This window comes from Apodemus sylvaticus, chromosome 19 (genome assembly GCF_947179515.1).
Source record: "Apodemus sylvaticus chromosome 19, mApoSyl1.1, whole genome shotgun sequence".
Taxonomy (NCBI): domain Eukaryota; kingdom Metazoa; phylum Chordata; class Mammalia; order Rodentia; family Muridae; genus Apodemus; species Apodemus sylvaticus.
In genome coordinates, this window is record NC_067490.1 from 54,646,667 (window position 1) to 54,662,215 (window position 15,549).

General features: G+C 35.0%; 1 protein-coding gene across 4 annotated transcripts; it reads left to right on the forward strand.

Moving 5' to 3' along the window:
* The first annotated feature begins 454 nt into the window (after positions 1 to 454).
* LOC127669526 (vomeronasal type-2 receptor 116-like) lies at positions 455 to 12,777 on the forward strand. 4 transcript variants are annotated; one of them, XM_052163554.1, is made up of 6 exons: positions 455 to 660; positions 7,234 to 7,516; positions 7,997 to 8,800; positions 9,628 to 9,852; positions 11,005 to 11,128; positions 11,870 to 12,777. In XM_052163554.1, the coding sequence occupies exons 1-6, from the start codon at positions 455 to 457 to the stop codon at positions 12,775 to 12,777; spliced, it is 2,550 nt and encodes an 849-aa protein (XP_052019514.1). The 4 variants fall into 4 exon arrangements, with proteins under 4 accessions (XP_052019514.1, XP_052019516.1, XP_052019517.1 ...); XM_052163556.1 differs by having other exon boundaries at positions 11,873 to 12,777; XM_052163557.1 differs by lacking the exons at positions 9,628 to 9,852; positions 11,005 to 11,128 and having other exon boundaries at positions 11,870 to 11,890.
* Positions 12,778 to 15,549: the final 2,772 nt, after the last annotated feature.

Genomic DNA, 15,549 nt, shown 5'->3' on the forward strand with positions numbered 1-15,549 from the left:
ATTTCTGTTGAAATCCATTGTGTACGTGCATATGGCTGTTGACACATATTCTAGACCAGGTTGCCCAGGAGAAGATTGTCCTTGGGAATTATGCCATGCATATGAGTGAAATCATGGCACCTGAGGATGGAGACAATGATTTCCAAAACATGTTTTTAGAAATATGAATGAAATCATGGCACCTGTGGATGGAGAAAATAATCTCCAAAACATGTTTTCATAATTGTTTTGATCAAAAGTTTTCACACCTCAGATGTAGAGATTGAGGCCATACTTTTCTTAATGTATCCAGGGAGCATGACGTAGGATGAATGGAAAGGAAAAGTGAATATAATTAAGTGGATCTCCAGACAGCAGTAGCCTTAATACAGACACTTTGTTGTAAATGTCTGTGTGATGTTTGTCTGCATAAGAAACGGGTTTCACAACTGCTCCATCAGAGAGACTAGCAGACATGAAGAAGCTCTGTGCTTTCACTATTTCATTTTTGCTTCTGAAGTTTTCAATCATCTTGTGCTGTTTAACAGAACCCCTTTGCTTTTGGAGAATAAAGAATAGTGAAGATAATGATGGAGTCATGAGAAGTGACTGTGGTTTTTTCCTTTGGACAACGGAAGAACCTATTGAAGACAATTTGTATAATAAAATAATTGATTTTAGGTAAGTCATTGACTTTATTTCCTATGTCAATGTCATAAATTAGAAATATGTATCTGTGTTCACAAACTGTGGGTTTCTGTTCCTGTTCCTCTTCCTGTAATTTTAAAAACAACTGAAAATTATTTATTATGACAATCACTATTTTAACAGTTTCAAATATGTCACAGTTTAGTTTAGCTGTTATACATTGGGCTCCTCATAATGCTGGAAAATGAGTCTTGATTCTTTTTGTCGAGTTTTTGTCGATATTATGTACTGAAAGATGTCTCTTCATTGGCCTTGAATTCACAATTCTAAACTTTATCAAGAATTCAAAGCCAGGCGGTGGTGGTGCATGCCTTTAATCCCACCACTTGGAAGGCAGAGGCAGGCAGATTTCTGAGTTCAAGACCAGCCTGGTCTACAGAGTGAGTTCCAGGACATTCAGGACTATGCATATACACCCTTTCTTGAGAAAAAAGGATGCTGTTTAAGAATTCAATATGAGGAAACAACATCACTGTCTATATTCAATTGCCTGCCAATGATTCCTGCATGAGCATACATGTAAATGACTTCATAAAATAATTATCTAACTTGGGTTTCCAAAAGTTGGGCATACATTCATTCATTGAAATGTTTGTGTATGTGTTGGTCTACTATACCTGATTATAAGCATAACCTTGTATATATACTTGTGAATATACAAATACTTTGCTTTATAAACTAGTCCTTAAATGAACCCCTCCTGAAATTCTGTATTTGATGCTGAATATGGGAACTGACTGCCAGGCTTCTTATTCTGTTACCAATAATCATTTGGTCCAATTACACAAATATCCAGACATAGATTTTGCTTATTGTCAGGATCAGATAGAAGTTCAATATTTCTATTAACTATTGAATAAATATAACATTAGAGAAAATCTAGGAGAATAAATGTACTTCTTTTTGAGAAGAAGCTGTCCTCAATATCTGAGACCCTAAGCATGAGATGTTACCATGTGTGCCTGCAGATAATGAGGTGAGTTGTGTTGAAATAACTAACCTTTTAGGTAATCAATGTGCTTGGGACTTCTTTCCTTTATGAACCTATATTTCCTGTGCTTTTCTGTCTCTGCTGCTCAACACATCTCTTATTCAATTTCACGTCTTTGGATTTTAAAGAATATGTTTTCTAATTGGTGACCACAATGCTTTGATAGTGATAGTTGCTTCACCTTATTATTCTTCTGTGTTAGGTTAGTAGGAAATTCGTTTCTGATGTTTTCTGTGTTTTTCTATACCTCATTGGAAAAGTAGTGGAAATTTTCAAAGGTGACACTTTTATAAGCCATGATATGGTTTAAAATTACAAATAAAGGAATTGTGTGAATACACTTTTCAGTTTTAGAAAAAAACCTTAGCTGCGAGCACTCAATTAAAAAGTCAAATTTCATCTAAAGAGCATGTTTGGTGTTTTTACTCCTGAAGAGAGGCAGTAGCTTATAATAACAGATGAACACATTTCTTATGGAGAGATCACAGTGCTCAGACATCACTTAAAAGATCTCAAAGAATGAGGAACACTGAGGTGTTAAGAGAAATCTGAGATTTTAAGAAACTAACATAGTAACAAGACACTAAATGTTAACATTAAATTCGTGCATAAAATGAGCCCCAAGGATAAATATCATCTGGGTATGTTCTATATTATATTATTTTGCATACTTTGAAATGGATAATTCTGTTTGATGAATATTAACTTTTGAAAATATTAAAATAATATCCTACAATTATCATGGAAATATTATTAGTTTTTCTCACTGTGCAAGAACTTAGCATTCTCTTAATGTTTGACTTCAAAATGTTTATTCTATTTTAAAATTTGTAACATATTCTTATCATTAAAATAATTTCTTTCCTTGTAACACTTATAATCATATTCACGTGCAATAATAGACAATATACACAGGTATGAAATGCATTTTCAAAACACGCAATGCCAGGTGTTATCGCACAAGTGCTTTAAATATATGCATCTTTTCTTTCATTGGATATTTTCTTCATTTGCATTTCAAATGTTATTCCTTTGCTCCCCCCCCCCTAGAAACTCCCTATCTCATCCCTTCTCTCCTTTTTTATGAGGGTGTTCTTGCCCACAACCAACCACATCCACCTCACCACTCTGGCATTAAACTTTGGTTTCAATACTTCCCAGGATCAAGGGTCTCTCCTCCCATTGAAGCCTTACAAGACCATTCTCTGCTCCATATGCAATTGGAGCCATGGCTCACACAGTGTGTACTCTTTGGTTGTTTAATCCCTGGCAGTTCTGGGGGTTCTTGTTGGTTGATATTGTTTTTCTTTATGTAGAGTTGCAAACCCCTTCAGCTCTTCAGTCCTTTTTCTTACTCCTCCATTGTGGAACACATGCTGAATCCAATGATTGTCTATGAGTATTCATCTCTGTGTTTGTCAGGCTCTGGTAGAGCCACTCAGGAGACAGTTTTATGTGGCTCCTGTTTGCAGGCACTTCTAGGCATCCACAATCATGCCTGTTTTTGATGATTATATATGGGTTGGATCCCCAGGTTGAGCAGTCTCTGGATGGCCTTTCCTTAATTCTCTGCTCCACACTTTTTCTCTCATGAATATTTTGTTCCCCCTTCCAGAAAAGACAGAAGCATCCACACTTTGGTCTTCCTTCTCCAGGATATCCATTTTGTCTGTGAATTGTATCTTGTGTATTGCAAGCTTCTCGGCTAATATCCACTTATTAGTAGGTGAATAACATGTGAGTACTTTTGTGACTGTTTTACCTCACACAGGATGATATTTTCTAGTTCCATCCATCTGCCTGCGGATTTCATGAAGCCATGGTGTTTTATACAAGTGTTGTACTGCAATGTGTAAATATAAATTATTTTCTGTATCCATTCCTCTGTTAAGGGACAACTGGGTTATTTCCAGCTTCTGGCTATTATAAATAAGGCTGCGATGAACATGGCTGAGCATGTGTCTTTATTACATGCTGTGTATTCCTCTCGGTATATGCCCAGGAGTGGTATAGCTGTGTCTTCAGGTAATGCTATGTCCAATTTTCAGAGAAAACACCAAACTGATTTCCAGAGTGCTTTTACCAGCTTGCAATCCCACTAGAATTGAAGAACTGTTCCTCTTTCTCCACATCCTCCCCAGCATCTGCTGTTGCCTGAGTTTGTGATCGTAGACATTCTGACGGGTGTGAGGTAGAATCTGATGGATGCAAAAGATTTGCATTTCACTGACGAGTAAGGACATTGAAAAAAATTTTAGATGCTTCTTGGCCATTCAATACTCCTTCATTGAGAAATCTTAAGTTAGCTCTCTACCCCCTTTAAATGGGATTATTTGGTTCTCTGGAGTTTATCTTCATGAGTTACTTGTATATATTGGATATTGGGCCTCTATCAAATGTAGGATTGGTAAAAATCTTTGCCAAATCTGTTGGCTGCTGTTTCATTCTATTATCAGTGCCATTTACCTTAAAAAGCTTTGAAGTTTTATGAGGTCCCATTTGTCTCTTGGGGATCTTAGAGCATAAGCCATTGCTTTCTGTTCAGACAATTTTCCCCTGTGCCTATGTCTTCAAGGATCTATCCTAATTCCTCTTCCATTAGATTCAGTGTATCTGGTTTTACATGTGGGTTCTTGATCCACTTGAACTTGGACTTAGTGCAGATAGATAACAGTGAATCAATTTGCAATCTTCTACATACAGACAGCCAGTTGAACAAGCGCCATTCTTGAAAATGCTGTCTTTTCTCCTCTGGATTATTTAGCTCATTTACCAAAGAGCAAGTGACCATAGGTGTATGCGTTCATTTCTGGGACTTCAATTCTATTCCATTAATCTATCTACCAATCTCCTTAACTAACAATACCATACTGATTTTATTTGTAACACAGTGTGAGTACAGCGATGTTGATTTCCCCAGATGAACTATTATTTTACGAATAATTTTCACTATCCTTGTTTGTTTTTGTTATTCCAGATGACTTTGCAAATTTCTCTTTTTAACTCTATGATGAATTGAGTCAGAATTTTGATGCGAATTACACCATATCTGTAGATAGCTTTCAGCATGATGGCCATTTTTACTATATTAATCCTGCAAATCCATGAGCATGGGAGACCTTTCCATCTTTTGAGGTGCTCTTTGATTTATTTTTTTCATAGACTCGAAATTCTTGTGATACGGATCTTTGCATGCTTGGTTAGAGTCACACCAACATATTTTATATTACTTTTGTCCATTGTGATGGGTGTTGCTTACCTAATTTCATTCTCAGCCTTTTTATCCTATGTGGAGTAGAAGGCTAATGATTTGTTTGAGTTAATTTTATATCAATACACTTGGCTGAAGTTGTTTATTAGCTTTAAGAATTCTCTGGTGGAATTTTTTTGGGTCACTCAAGTATATTGTCATATCATCTACAAATAGTGATTATTTGACTTCTTCTTTCCTAATTTGTGTCACTTTCACCTATTTTGGTTGTCTAATTGCTCTAGCTAGAAATTCAAGTACTATGCTGAGTAGATAAGGAGAGAATGGGCAGCCTTGTTGAGTCCCTGACTTTGGTCATGTTGCTTCGAGATTCCATTTATTTTGATGTTGGCTATTCATTGCTGTATATTGCTTTTACTATGATTGGATATGGGCCTTGAATTTCTCATCTTCCCAATACTTTTACTATAAAGGCATATAGAATTTTGTCATGCTTTCTCAACATCTAATATATCACTCACATCGGTTGTCTTTTTTGAGTTTGTTTATATTGTGAATCATCACATTGATGGATTCCCATATTGAACCATCCCTGCATCCCTGTTAATAAACCTACTTGTTCTTGTTGGATAATCGTTTTGATGTCTTATTTGATTCAGTATGTGTGAATTCTATTGCATAATTTTGCATACATATTCATAAGGTAAATTCGTCAGTAGATTTCATTAAATGTTATAACATTTTGTTTAACAGTGTAACTGTGGCTTCATAGAAAATATTGGGTAATGGTCCTTCTGTTTTATTTTATGGAATAGTGTGAAAATTATTGGTATTAGATCTTCTTTGAATGTCTGATAGATTTCTGCACTAAAACAATCTGGCCCTTGGTGTTTTGTGATTGGGAGGCTTGTAATGAGTGCTTCTATTTCATTGAGGATTATGGGAGTCTTTAGATGTTTTACCTGATCCTGACTTAACATTGGTACATGATATCTGTGTAGAAAATTAATTAACCTAACCCAATTTTTCCACTTTTGTTGAATATAGACATTTGTAGTAGGATCTGATTTTTATTAATTCCTTTATTTACTGTTGTTATGGCTCCCTTTTCATTCTAGATTTTATTAATTTAGATAGTGTCTCGGTGCCGTGTGGTTTGTCGGCTAAGTGTTTATCTATCTTGTTAATTTTCTCAGGGAACCAGATCCTAGTTTTGTTGATTCTTTGTATAGTTCTTTTTCTTTCTACTTGGTTGATTTCATCCCTGAGCTTCATTATTTCCTGCCATCTTCTCCTCTTGGTTGTATTTGCTTCTTTTTGATCTAGAGCTTTCAGATGATCTGTTAGGCTGATAGTGTGTGGTCTCTCCATTTTCTTTATGAAGGAACTCAGAGCTATGAGATTTTCTCTTATCATTGTTTTCATTGTGTTCCATAATTTGCATAGGCTGTGTCTTTATTTTCAACAAATTCTAAAAAAAAATCTTTAATTTCTTTATTTTTTCCTCTTATCAAGTTATTATTGAAAATACTGTTTGTTTAACTTCCACATGTATGAGAGCTTTCTGTTCTTTTACTTGTTATTTAATATCAGCCTTAGTCTGAGATCGTCCCGTAGAATACATGGGATTACGTCAATGTCCTTGTATTTATTGAAGTTTGTCCAAATATGTGGTCAATTTTTGAGAAGGTAACAATATATTTCTTACTAGTTCAGTTTTTAACACATTTTACTCTTTTCCTATGCTTAATTCCCAAATAATATCATGTAGATTTGAAATAATTTAATCCTCAACATTAGATAAAGTATCCTTATCTATGGATATTATTAAGTATAAATTAATGATATGTTCATGGTATGAAAAGATACAAATTAAAAAGTTGAACATTGTTTTAGAAGTAGTATTTGCTTCTCAAAATACGTAATGTTATCAAGATGTTTGATGCATAGAATGATCTTAAAAATAAAAATATAAGGAGAATATATTGTATATTTTATATATGGTTTAAGAAAAACTTTTTAAAATGTGGATACATTGAATTGTATATCCAAGATTATTTTATAGTTTCTTATTCAATTGGACTGTAATCTAGTTAGAGGATGGCATTGAGCGATAGAACAAACTACTTATCAAGTTACATATATACAAAAATTTTCATATCATATCTAGTGCCCTACATCTATGAATTCTTAAATTATATTTATCTCTGAAGATCCCTCATTCATTAGGATTATTTCAAGACATTTATTTAGAAATGTAGTAAGTCTCATAGTAAAAACTTTATTGCAATTGAAATTTTAAGTTTCAAATATCTCCCTTAATGATTATTATGCCTTGTTTTAGAATACCAGCAAGAAGTTATGAGTTTTTTCTGGTAATGTTTTTTGCTACTGATGAGATCAACAAGAATCCTTATCTTTTACCCAATATGTCTTTGATGTTCTCCATCATTGTTGGTCTGTGCCAAGACACATTGGGAGTTCTGGATATATTATATTCACAACAAAACAATATCATGAATTTTATTAATTATATCTGTTTAAAATATGAAATTTGTGATGTAGACATTAGAGGACCATCTTGGAAAACGTCCTTAAAACTTGCAGTTCATTCTGGGACACCAAAGGTAAGAATGTATGACACTTAATGAATCAACAACATTAAATTCCATTTAAATGTGTCAACAATAAAATTTAAAACATGAATTTATTAGTGTTCTGCTACAAATAGACACATATAGACACACACAGACACAATATATATCCCTGTATAAACATATCACAATATAGATAGATAGATAGATAAATAGATACATACATAGATAGATAGATAGATAGATAGATAGATAGATAGATAGATATAAAGGAATTAAATAATTGGGTCATAAATGTACAGGACAAACAGTCAAAACTGTGTTCTAGAAAATTCAGACTTGTTAGGAATAGACTAGAATATAAATGGAATAATACATGTTATTTAGAATAAAATTATGCTATACTAGAGAGGAGTTTGGAAAGGTGTGCAACATTATTTGTATATAATTCCAATGATTCTAATAATCATATTCCACATGCAGATATTTCATCTACTCTTCTACATCCTTTAGGTTTTCTTTGGACCATTTAATCCTAACCTAAGTGACCATGACCAGTTTCCCTATGTCCACCAGGTAGCCACCAAGGACACACATTTGTCCCATGGCATGGTCACCTTGATGCTTCATTTTAGATGGACTTGGATAGGAGTGGTCATCTCAGATGATGACCAGGGAATTCAGTTTTTCTCAGATTTAAAAGAAGAAATGCAAAGTCATGAAATCTGTTTAGCTTTTGTAAATGTGATTCCAGAAACCTTGCAGACATACTTGACAAAGGCTTTGATATATGATAAGCAAATTATGACATCTTCAGCAAAGGTTGTTATCATTTATGGTGAAATGAACTCCACTTTAGAAGTCAGCTTTAGAAGATGGGAATATTTAGGTGCTCAGAGAATCTGGATCACAACTTCACAATGGGATGTTATCACAAATAAAAAGGAATTCAGCCTTGATTTTTTCCATGGGACTGTCACTTTTGCACACCAAGTATGTGAGATGACTAAATTTAGGAATTTTATGCAAACTGTGGATACTAACAAATACCCCATAAACATTTCTGAGTCTATACTGTGTTGGAATTATTTCAATTGTTCTATCTCTAAGAACAGAAATAAAATGGAACATTTTAAATTCAACAACACATTGGAATGGACAGCACTGCACAAATATGACATGGCCCTGAGTGAAGAAGGTTACAATTTATATAATGCTGTTTACGCTGTGGCCCACACCTACCATGAACTAATTCTTCAACAAGTAGAGACTCAGATACCAGCAGAAAACAAAGGAATATTTACTGACTGTCAGCAGGTTAATTTATTATATTTCATTATGCTTAGATATGTTAATATGATCTTTGAAATGGACCCAGAGAAACACATGTACATTTGTTAGAGATTATTCTCTCAGTAGAAAGATTTCTACAATGCAAAATTCCCTAGTTAATCTTTTACATGGATGAAAATCATGCACAAGGAAAATATTTAATAGGAAACAATCTTATTTTATGGTATCAGCGAGTTTTATGAAAACATGTCTCAACATTTCACCAAATTTGTTCAAATGTCAAAATAATACCAAAGGATTTTATAATAAAAGACTTATGTGATGACTAGACTAGAATATTTTTCTAAAGAATGATTTCTCAAGAATCAGTACATGTGCTGTAAATAATAGTTACTCATTTAAATTAACAATGATTTACAAAACCACAAATGATTAAGACTGTTCACTTTATTAAGTTTATTTTTATCTCATATATGTTTATGGCCTAAACATGAAATGTCAACAGCCATTCTTTATTTTCACACATATTCAGAATTCCTCTTCATTTGTTCATTCATGGCTACATTTTTAAAAATGTATTTTTGACTAACATGAACACACGCATGCACTCACACATTCACTCACACCATGTTACTTGTTATATGGTAATCATTTTTCTAGTCCATTTAACCAAGGATTATTAATATTAAGTATATACATTTTCAGATATAAATGGGTTATATTTTACTACACGGGATCACTTCAATGCAGCTGTTTTTGTGAAAGTCATTAAGAAATTAGGGGAAATTCTCAATTTGACTCTCCCTTTATTGATATGCATATGTAAGCATCTAATGATGGATTTCATTTAGGTGTCTTCCTTGCTGAAGACCAGGGTATTTGTTAACCCTGTTGGGGAATTGGTTAACATGAACCATAGGGAATATCAGTGTGCAGAATATGACATTTTCATCATTTGGAATTTTCCACAAGGCTTTGGATTAAAAGTGAAAATAGGAAGCTATTTTCCTTGCATCCCACCGATGCAACAACTTCATATATCTGAAGATGTGGAATGGGCCACAGGAGGAACTTTGGTTGGTATACTACAATTTTTAGTTTTTTTTCAGGATATCTAAATTTTTAAATATGAGGCACTCAAGTAATATCTCTGTGGTTAAGACCAATTGCTACTGTTGCGAAAGACCATTCTCTGTTAAAGCATCAAAATGTGATAACTCGATTTCATGTAAATCTGGTGTTAGGGATCAAAGGCCTCTGGATTCCATGTTTGCACCCAAATGCCAATTTACTACGCAGTACAGGAATACATATATATATATATATATATATATATATATATATATATATATATATATATATATATATAAATTTAAATTTTACATGTAATTTTCTTATTCTGTGAGAATATATTTATAGCCCAATCAAGTATAAACTATTTTCATTAACAGAAATCTTTCTCCAGATTCAAGGTTTCCTTTTTTATTTATATATTTTTATTGTTTATTTTATTTACTTACATTAACACATTATACCTCTTTCCGGTTTTCCCCCTACTGTGGGGGATTGCCTTTTCTGTCATCAGTAGGGGGGTTCACCTAGGCCCTGTGGAGGTTTGAGGACCAGTAGAGGGGAATAAAAGAGTGATGAGGCAGGAGTCTCAAAAAGGCAGGGGAAAGGAGGAAGGGATAGGAGATTCAAGATTTCGTTTTAAACTTCATTAATTTTAGGACAGTCTTATATAACATATTTTGTTCTTATTCATCAGCCAACTCTTTTTTGAAATAACCCCTTTTCCTCATATACTTCAGCATTCTGATTGTTTTATTTATAAATCATAAGAAAAATACTGATGCCACATAAGCCTTCCTTTTGGATTAATCAGTTTAGAAAGTAAAAGTTTTAAATTGATACAACCTTAAAGTTACATATATAATATTACATGAATAGAAAATAATGTGTGACATTCAGTTTACTGCATGAAAATGCAAAATAATAATGTGCCTGAAATTGTTAAGAAATACTGGTAAACAGAAGAATATTTATAGCCATATATGTCAATCTATGTTTCGTGATACATAACATGTTTACATGAACTACACACACACACACACACACACACACACAAACACACACACACACATACACACACACATATTCACCTACACACACAGTCACAGAGACACTCTCTCACACATATATTATATAATATTCATATATGGTCTTAGGTTCCCTCCTCCTTGTGTAGTGTGCCATGTACTGCTGGATTTAGGAAAATTCATCAGAAAGAAACAGCAGACTGCTGCTTTGATTGTGTCCAGTGCCCAGAAAATGAGGTTTCCAATGAAACAGGTACATGCTTGCATGTAGAAAGAAATGCTGAATTTGAATCCTTCTCTTTCCAAACTAGAACTATGATATGGCCTACATGGAAACTGAAGTTCTAAAATCTCCATGTTTCAGAACGTAATCAGTTAAATAACGCCAACTTCTTTTGAACCTAACAAATAACATGCAGTATCTTCTATAAACAATACATTTCTCTCACAATATGCTGCTTACTGATTTTATAGTATGCAGAAAACATTTAGGAGGACATAAATGTTTCCCAGTTTTTAAAGACAAACTATGAGGCATAGAGCATCAAGAATGAAAATATTCCTTTAGGCAGACAGTACTTGCAAGACGAATTGTGTGTTCTGGTTTCTATAGGAGATACAGACAAATGGCACAACACAAAAAAGTAAACAAAATACATAATGTGTTTCATCAACTTACATCAATAAAAGTATCTGCACACTACCGTTGTCTGTGTATAGTGATTTTATGGTTTGAAGTATTAAAAATTCTGAGATCATACCTATTATTATTTATCATATTTTCATTCTTTTTTCTTTAATTTTTACCTTTCCATTCCCTATCATGGTGTTCTGTTTCACCAAAAACCTAGGTCAATAGAGAGCAATCTTAAGTCAGTGGTCAGCAAGAAGGGATGGATGAAACCAAATTAAATATTGACATATCCTCTTAATAATACAAATACATAATAATTAACTAATTGTGACATGTTATAAGGTTTTATTGTTTTACCAGCAGATATGGAACAATGTGTGAGGTGTCCAGATGATAAGTATGCCAACTTGGAGCAAACCCACTGCCTCCAAAGAGCTGTGTCGTTTCTGTCTTATGAAGATTCATTTGGGCTTGCACTTGGCTCCACTGCTCTGTCCTTCTCAGCCATCACAATTCTAGTACTATTCACTTTTGTGAAGTACAAGGATACTCCTATTGTGAAGGCTAATAACTGCATTCTCAGCTACATCCTTCTCATTTCTCTAGTGTTCTGTTTTCTCTGCTCATTGCTTTTCATTGGACATCCCAACCAAGCCACCTGCATCCTGCAGCAGACAACATTTGGAGTGTTTTTCACAGTGGCTGTTTCTACTGTGTTGGCCAAAACAATAACTGTAGTCATGGCTTTCAAGCTCACTACTCCAGGGAGGAGAATGAGAGGGATGCTGACATCAGGGGCACCTAACTTGGTCATTCCCCTTTGTACCCTAATCCAAGTTGTTCTCTGTGGCATCTGGTTGGTAATGTCTCCTCCCTTTATTGACAGAGATATACAATCTGAACATGGAAAGATTGTCATTATTTGCAACAAAGGCTCAGTCATTGCCTTCCATGTTGTCCTTGGATATTTGGGTTTTTTGGCTCTGGGGAGCTTCATTGTAGCTTTCCTGGCTAGGGAACTTCCAGACAGATTCAATGAAGCCAAGTTCCTAACTTTCAGCATGCTGGTGTTCTGCAGTGTCTGGATCACCTTCCTCCCTGTCTACCATAGCACCAGGGGGAAGATCATGGTGGTTGTGGAGGTCTTCTCCATCTTGGCTTCTAGTGCAGGGCTGCTAGGTTGTATCTTTGTACCAAAGTGTTATGTTATTTTAGTTAGACCAGATTCAAATTTTGTACAGAAGTGCAAAGACAAATTGCTACATTGACATTTTCGTAGTAGGGAACTGTTAGATGATGCTCAACATATTTTTTCTTTGTCTTAACAAATGTAGTACTTAATCTTAGAAAAATTTTAAGGAATAAAAAAATTAGAACTTATATATAGGACAGTACTATTCATTGTGATACCAATGAACAAAGTTTTGTGGAAAATGGGTTACTAAATAACTACACAATCCTGAAGAAATTGAGAATGAGGAATCTCAATTGAGGAATGGCTATCATCATGCTGAACTGTTGTTTTGTGTGTAAGCCATGTACTTAATAAGTGATTAATATAAGGTGATGATAATGCCAGAGTAAGGTAACCACTCTACGTGAGTTATTCTTACAATTATAAGAAAGAGGACTGCAGACAACATGGACATGAAGCCAGTAAACCACATGATCCCACATGATTTCGTGAGGTGCTTGCATCCAATTTCATGCCTTGGCTACATTCAGTATTCTGTGACCAAGGTACATAAAAAATAAACACTTTTCTCAAATGTTTCTCTTGATCATTGTGTGTTTTTTGTTTTGTTTTGTTTTTTTTAGAGCAACAGAATTAAAGATATTAAAGATATTAAAGAGGTTAAAATGCCTCTGTTGTGATTTGCGATATCATAGATTTCTGATGCAATAAAAAGCTCTTATTTAAATAGAGAAATAAAATGCTGGGCAGTGGTGGCGCACACCTGTAATCCCAGCACTTGGGAGGCAGAGGAAGGTGGATTTCTGAGTTCGAGGCCAACCTGGTCTACAGAGTAAGTTCCAGGACAGCCGGGGCTACACAGAGAAACCCTGTCTCAAAAAACAAAAGAGAGAGAGAGAGAGAGAGAGAGAGAGAGAGAGAGAGAGAGAGAGAGAGAGAGAGAGAGAGAGAGAGAGAAGAGGGAATTTTAGCAGAGTGTGAAGCACAGCGACAGTGTTGCCTATAACAGCATAGAAGCACTGGACATTGGAGTAGCTTTAAAACATACTAGAAATATGTTAAGAATATCAATTTACACTGGGTGGTGGGGCCGCATGCCTGTAATCACAGCACTCTGGGAGGCAGAGGCAGACACAGGCAGATTTCTTAGTTCGAGGTCATCCTGGTCTACAGAGTGAGTTCCAGGACAGCCAGGGCTATACAGAGAAACCTGTCCCGAAAAAAACAAATAAAAAAAAAAAAAAGATATCAATTTGCCATAAAAGAAGGGAATATTTTAAGAAAAGTTCAATGGGCTTCAGATTGTGCTCTGTAAATTTATGTAAAAAGACACAATTTAATTATGAAATGAAAGTGTTTCATTAAGTGAGTAACATCACTAATGGAAATGTCCCCCACAAGATTTTACCACATTAAGGGTGGCTCTGGCATTATATGTAGCAGAGGAAGGCTTTGGTCATCAATGGGAGAAGAGGCCCTCTGTCCCATGAAAGCTCAATGCCCCAGTATAGGAGAATGCCAGGGCAAGGATGCAGGTGTGGGTGTGTGGGCACACCCTTATAGAAAGAGGAACAGTTGTGGGGTACAGAGTTTCTGGGGGAAAATTACGAAATGGGATAACATTTGAAATTTAAATACATAAAATATCCAATTTAAAAAAAAAGATAAAAGAAGGATTCTGGCATTTCTCTAATAGAGCCAATCAACTATCACAGAAAATGAACCAAAATTGACACTGCATTTTTGGCAACCTCTTTGTTGTTTACATTATTCAGCGGTGTGCACTGATTGGTCTATAGGCCATTTTCTTCCTTGGCATGAATTTTTCCCCTTTCCTTTATTTTAGCCTCCCTACTTCTCAAACCCCTCCTGCAGATGCAGTCACATGGAAGCTAGAATTTAATCCTTTTCATTTCAAAGCTCCTAGCAGTGCCTTACATTATTTAAGATCCAATTGTTCTTGAGAGAGGGGTGTGACTCACTCATATAAGGAAAAATGCGGCTTTGACCTTTTTGAATAGGCCTGTTCAAAATACCACATACTTTGTGCACAACAAATAGGGAGTGCAGGTCTCATGTCGATGTTTTTGATGCTAAAATCAGTCAGAGTTATTAGAATTCATCCAGGTTCTCTGTATAAAAGACAGTTCCACACTATAAAATAATGACACATTTTTAAAATCTGGGCCTTTCTATTTACCTGAAATGTTAGGACAAAACAAGAAAAACTTAAAGTCATGCATGTGTAACATTGAATAGAAACTCAGAGCAGTCTGTCGATCAATAGTGCTGATGAAAACATAAAGTAAGACTGGAATGGGGCAGTATGATCGCATTGTTCCAACAGCCACCCTCACCTTAACAGCAATTAAATTTACCTAACCTATGTAGCTACTTAGGAAGAATTTCACTGTTCAATTATATTGCATTAAAGTCACGTTGCAGATGGAGAGCAGCTGAGTGGAGAGTTTCTGAGTCCATTAGTACCTTGGTGAAATTTTCATCTATTCAATGTCTGCTGAGATTCTAGCACAAGCCAGCACTATGATAGAAAAGACTGCTGGCTAAACATCATGGGCCTTGCCCTCACTTTTTTCTTTTTTCGTTTTTCTTTTTCCTTTTTTAATATTTGCTTTATTTCCATGTTCAAAAGTATCCCCTTTCTGAGTAAGCTATCCCTCTGAAAACCCCCTATCCCATCCCCCACCCTCTGCTTAACCCCCTACCCCCAGTTTCCTGACTTGCATGAGGTCCTATTTCTCAATTCTTTGTCTTTGAGTATAAACGATTGGTGATCTGTTCAGGAAAATTTCTCCTGTAACCATGTGCTTCAGGTTCTTCCCCA

Excerpts from the sequence above, each read along its gene's own strand:
- LOC127669526 (XM_052163554.1), top strand. The coding sequence starts at position 455 with ATGAAGAAGCTCTGTGCTTTCACTATTTCATTTTTGCTTCTGAAGTTT. Across the intron at positions 661-7,233 it reads AATAAAATAATTGATTTTAG|AATACCAGCAAGAAGTTATG; the intron begins GTAAGTCATTGA and ends GCCTTGTTTTAG. Across the intron at positions 11,129-11,869 it reads TGAGGTTTCCAATGAAACAG|CAGATATGGAACAATGTGTG; the intron begins GTACATGCTTGC and ends TTGTTTTACCAG.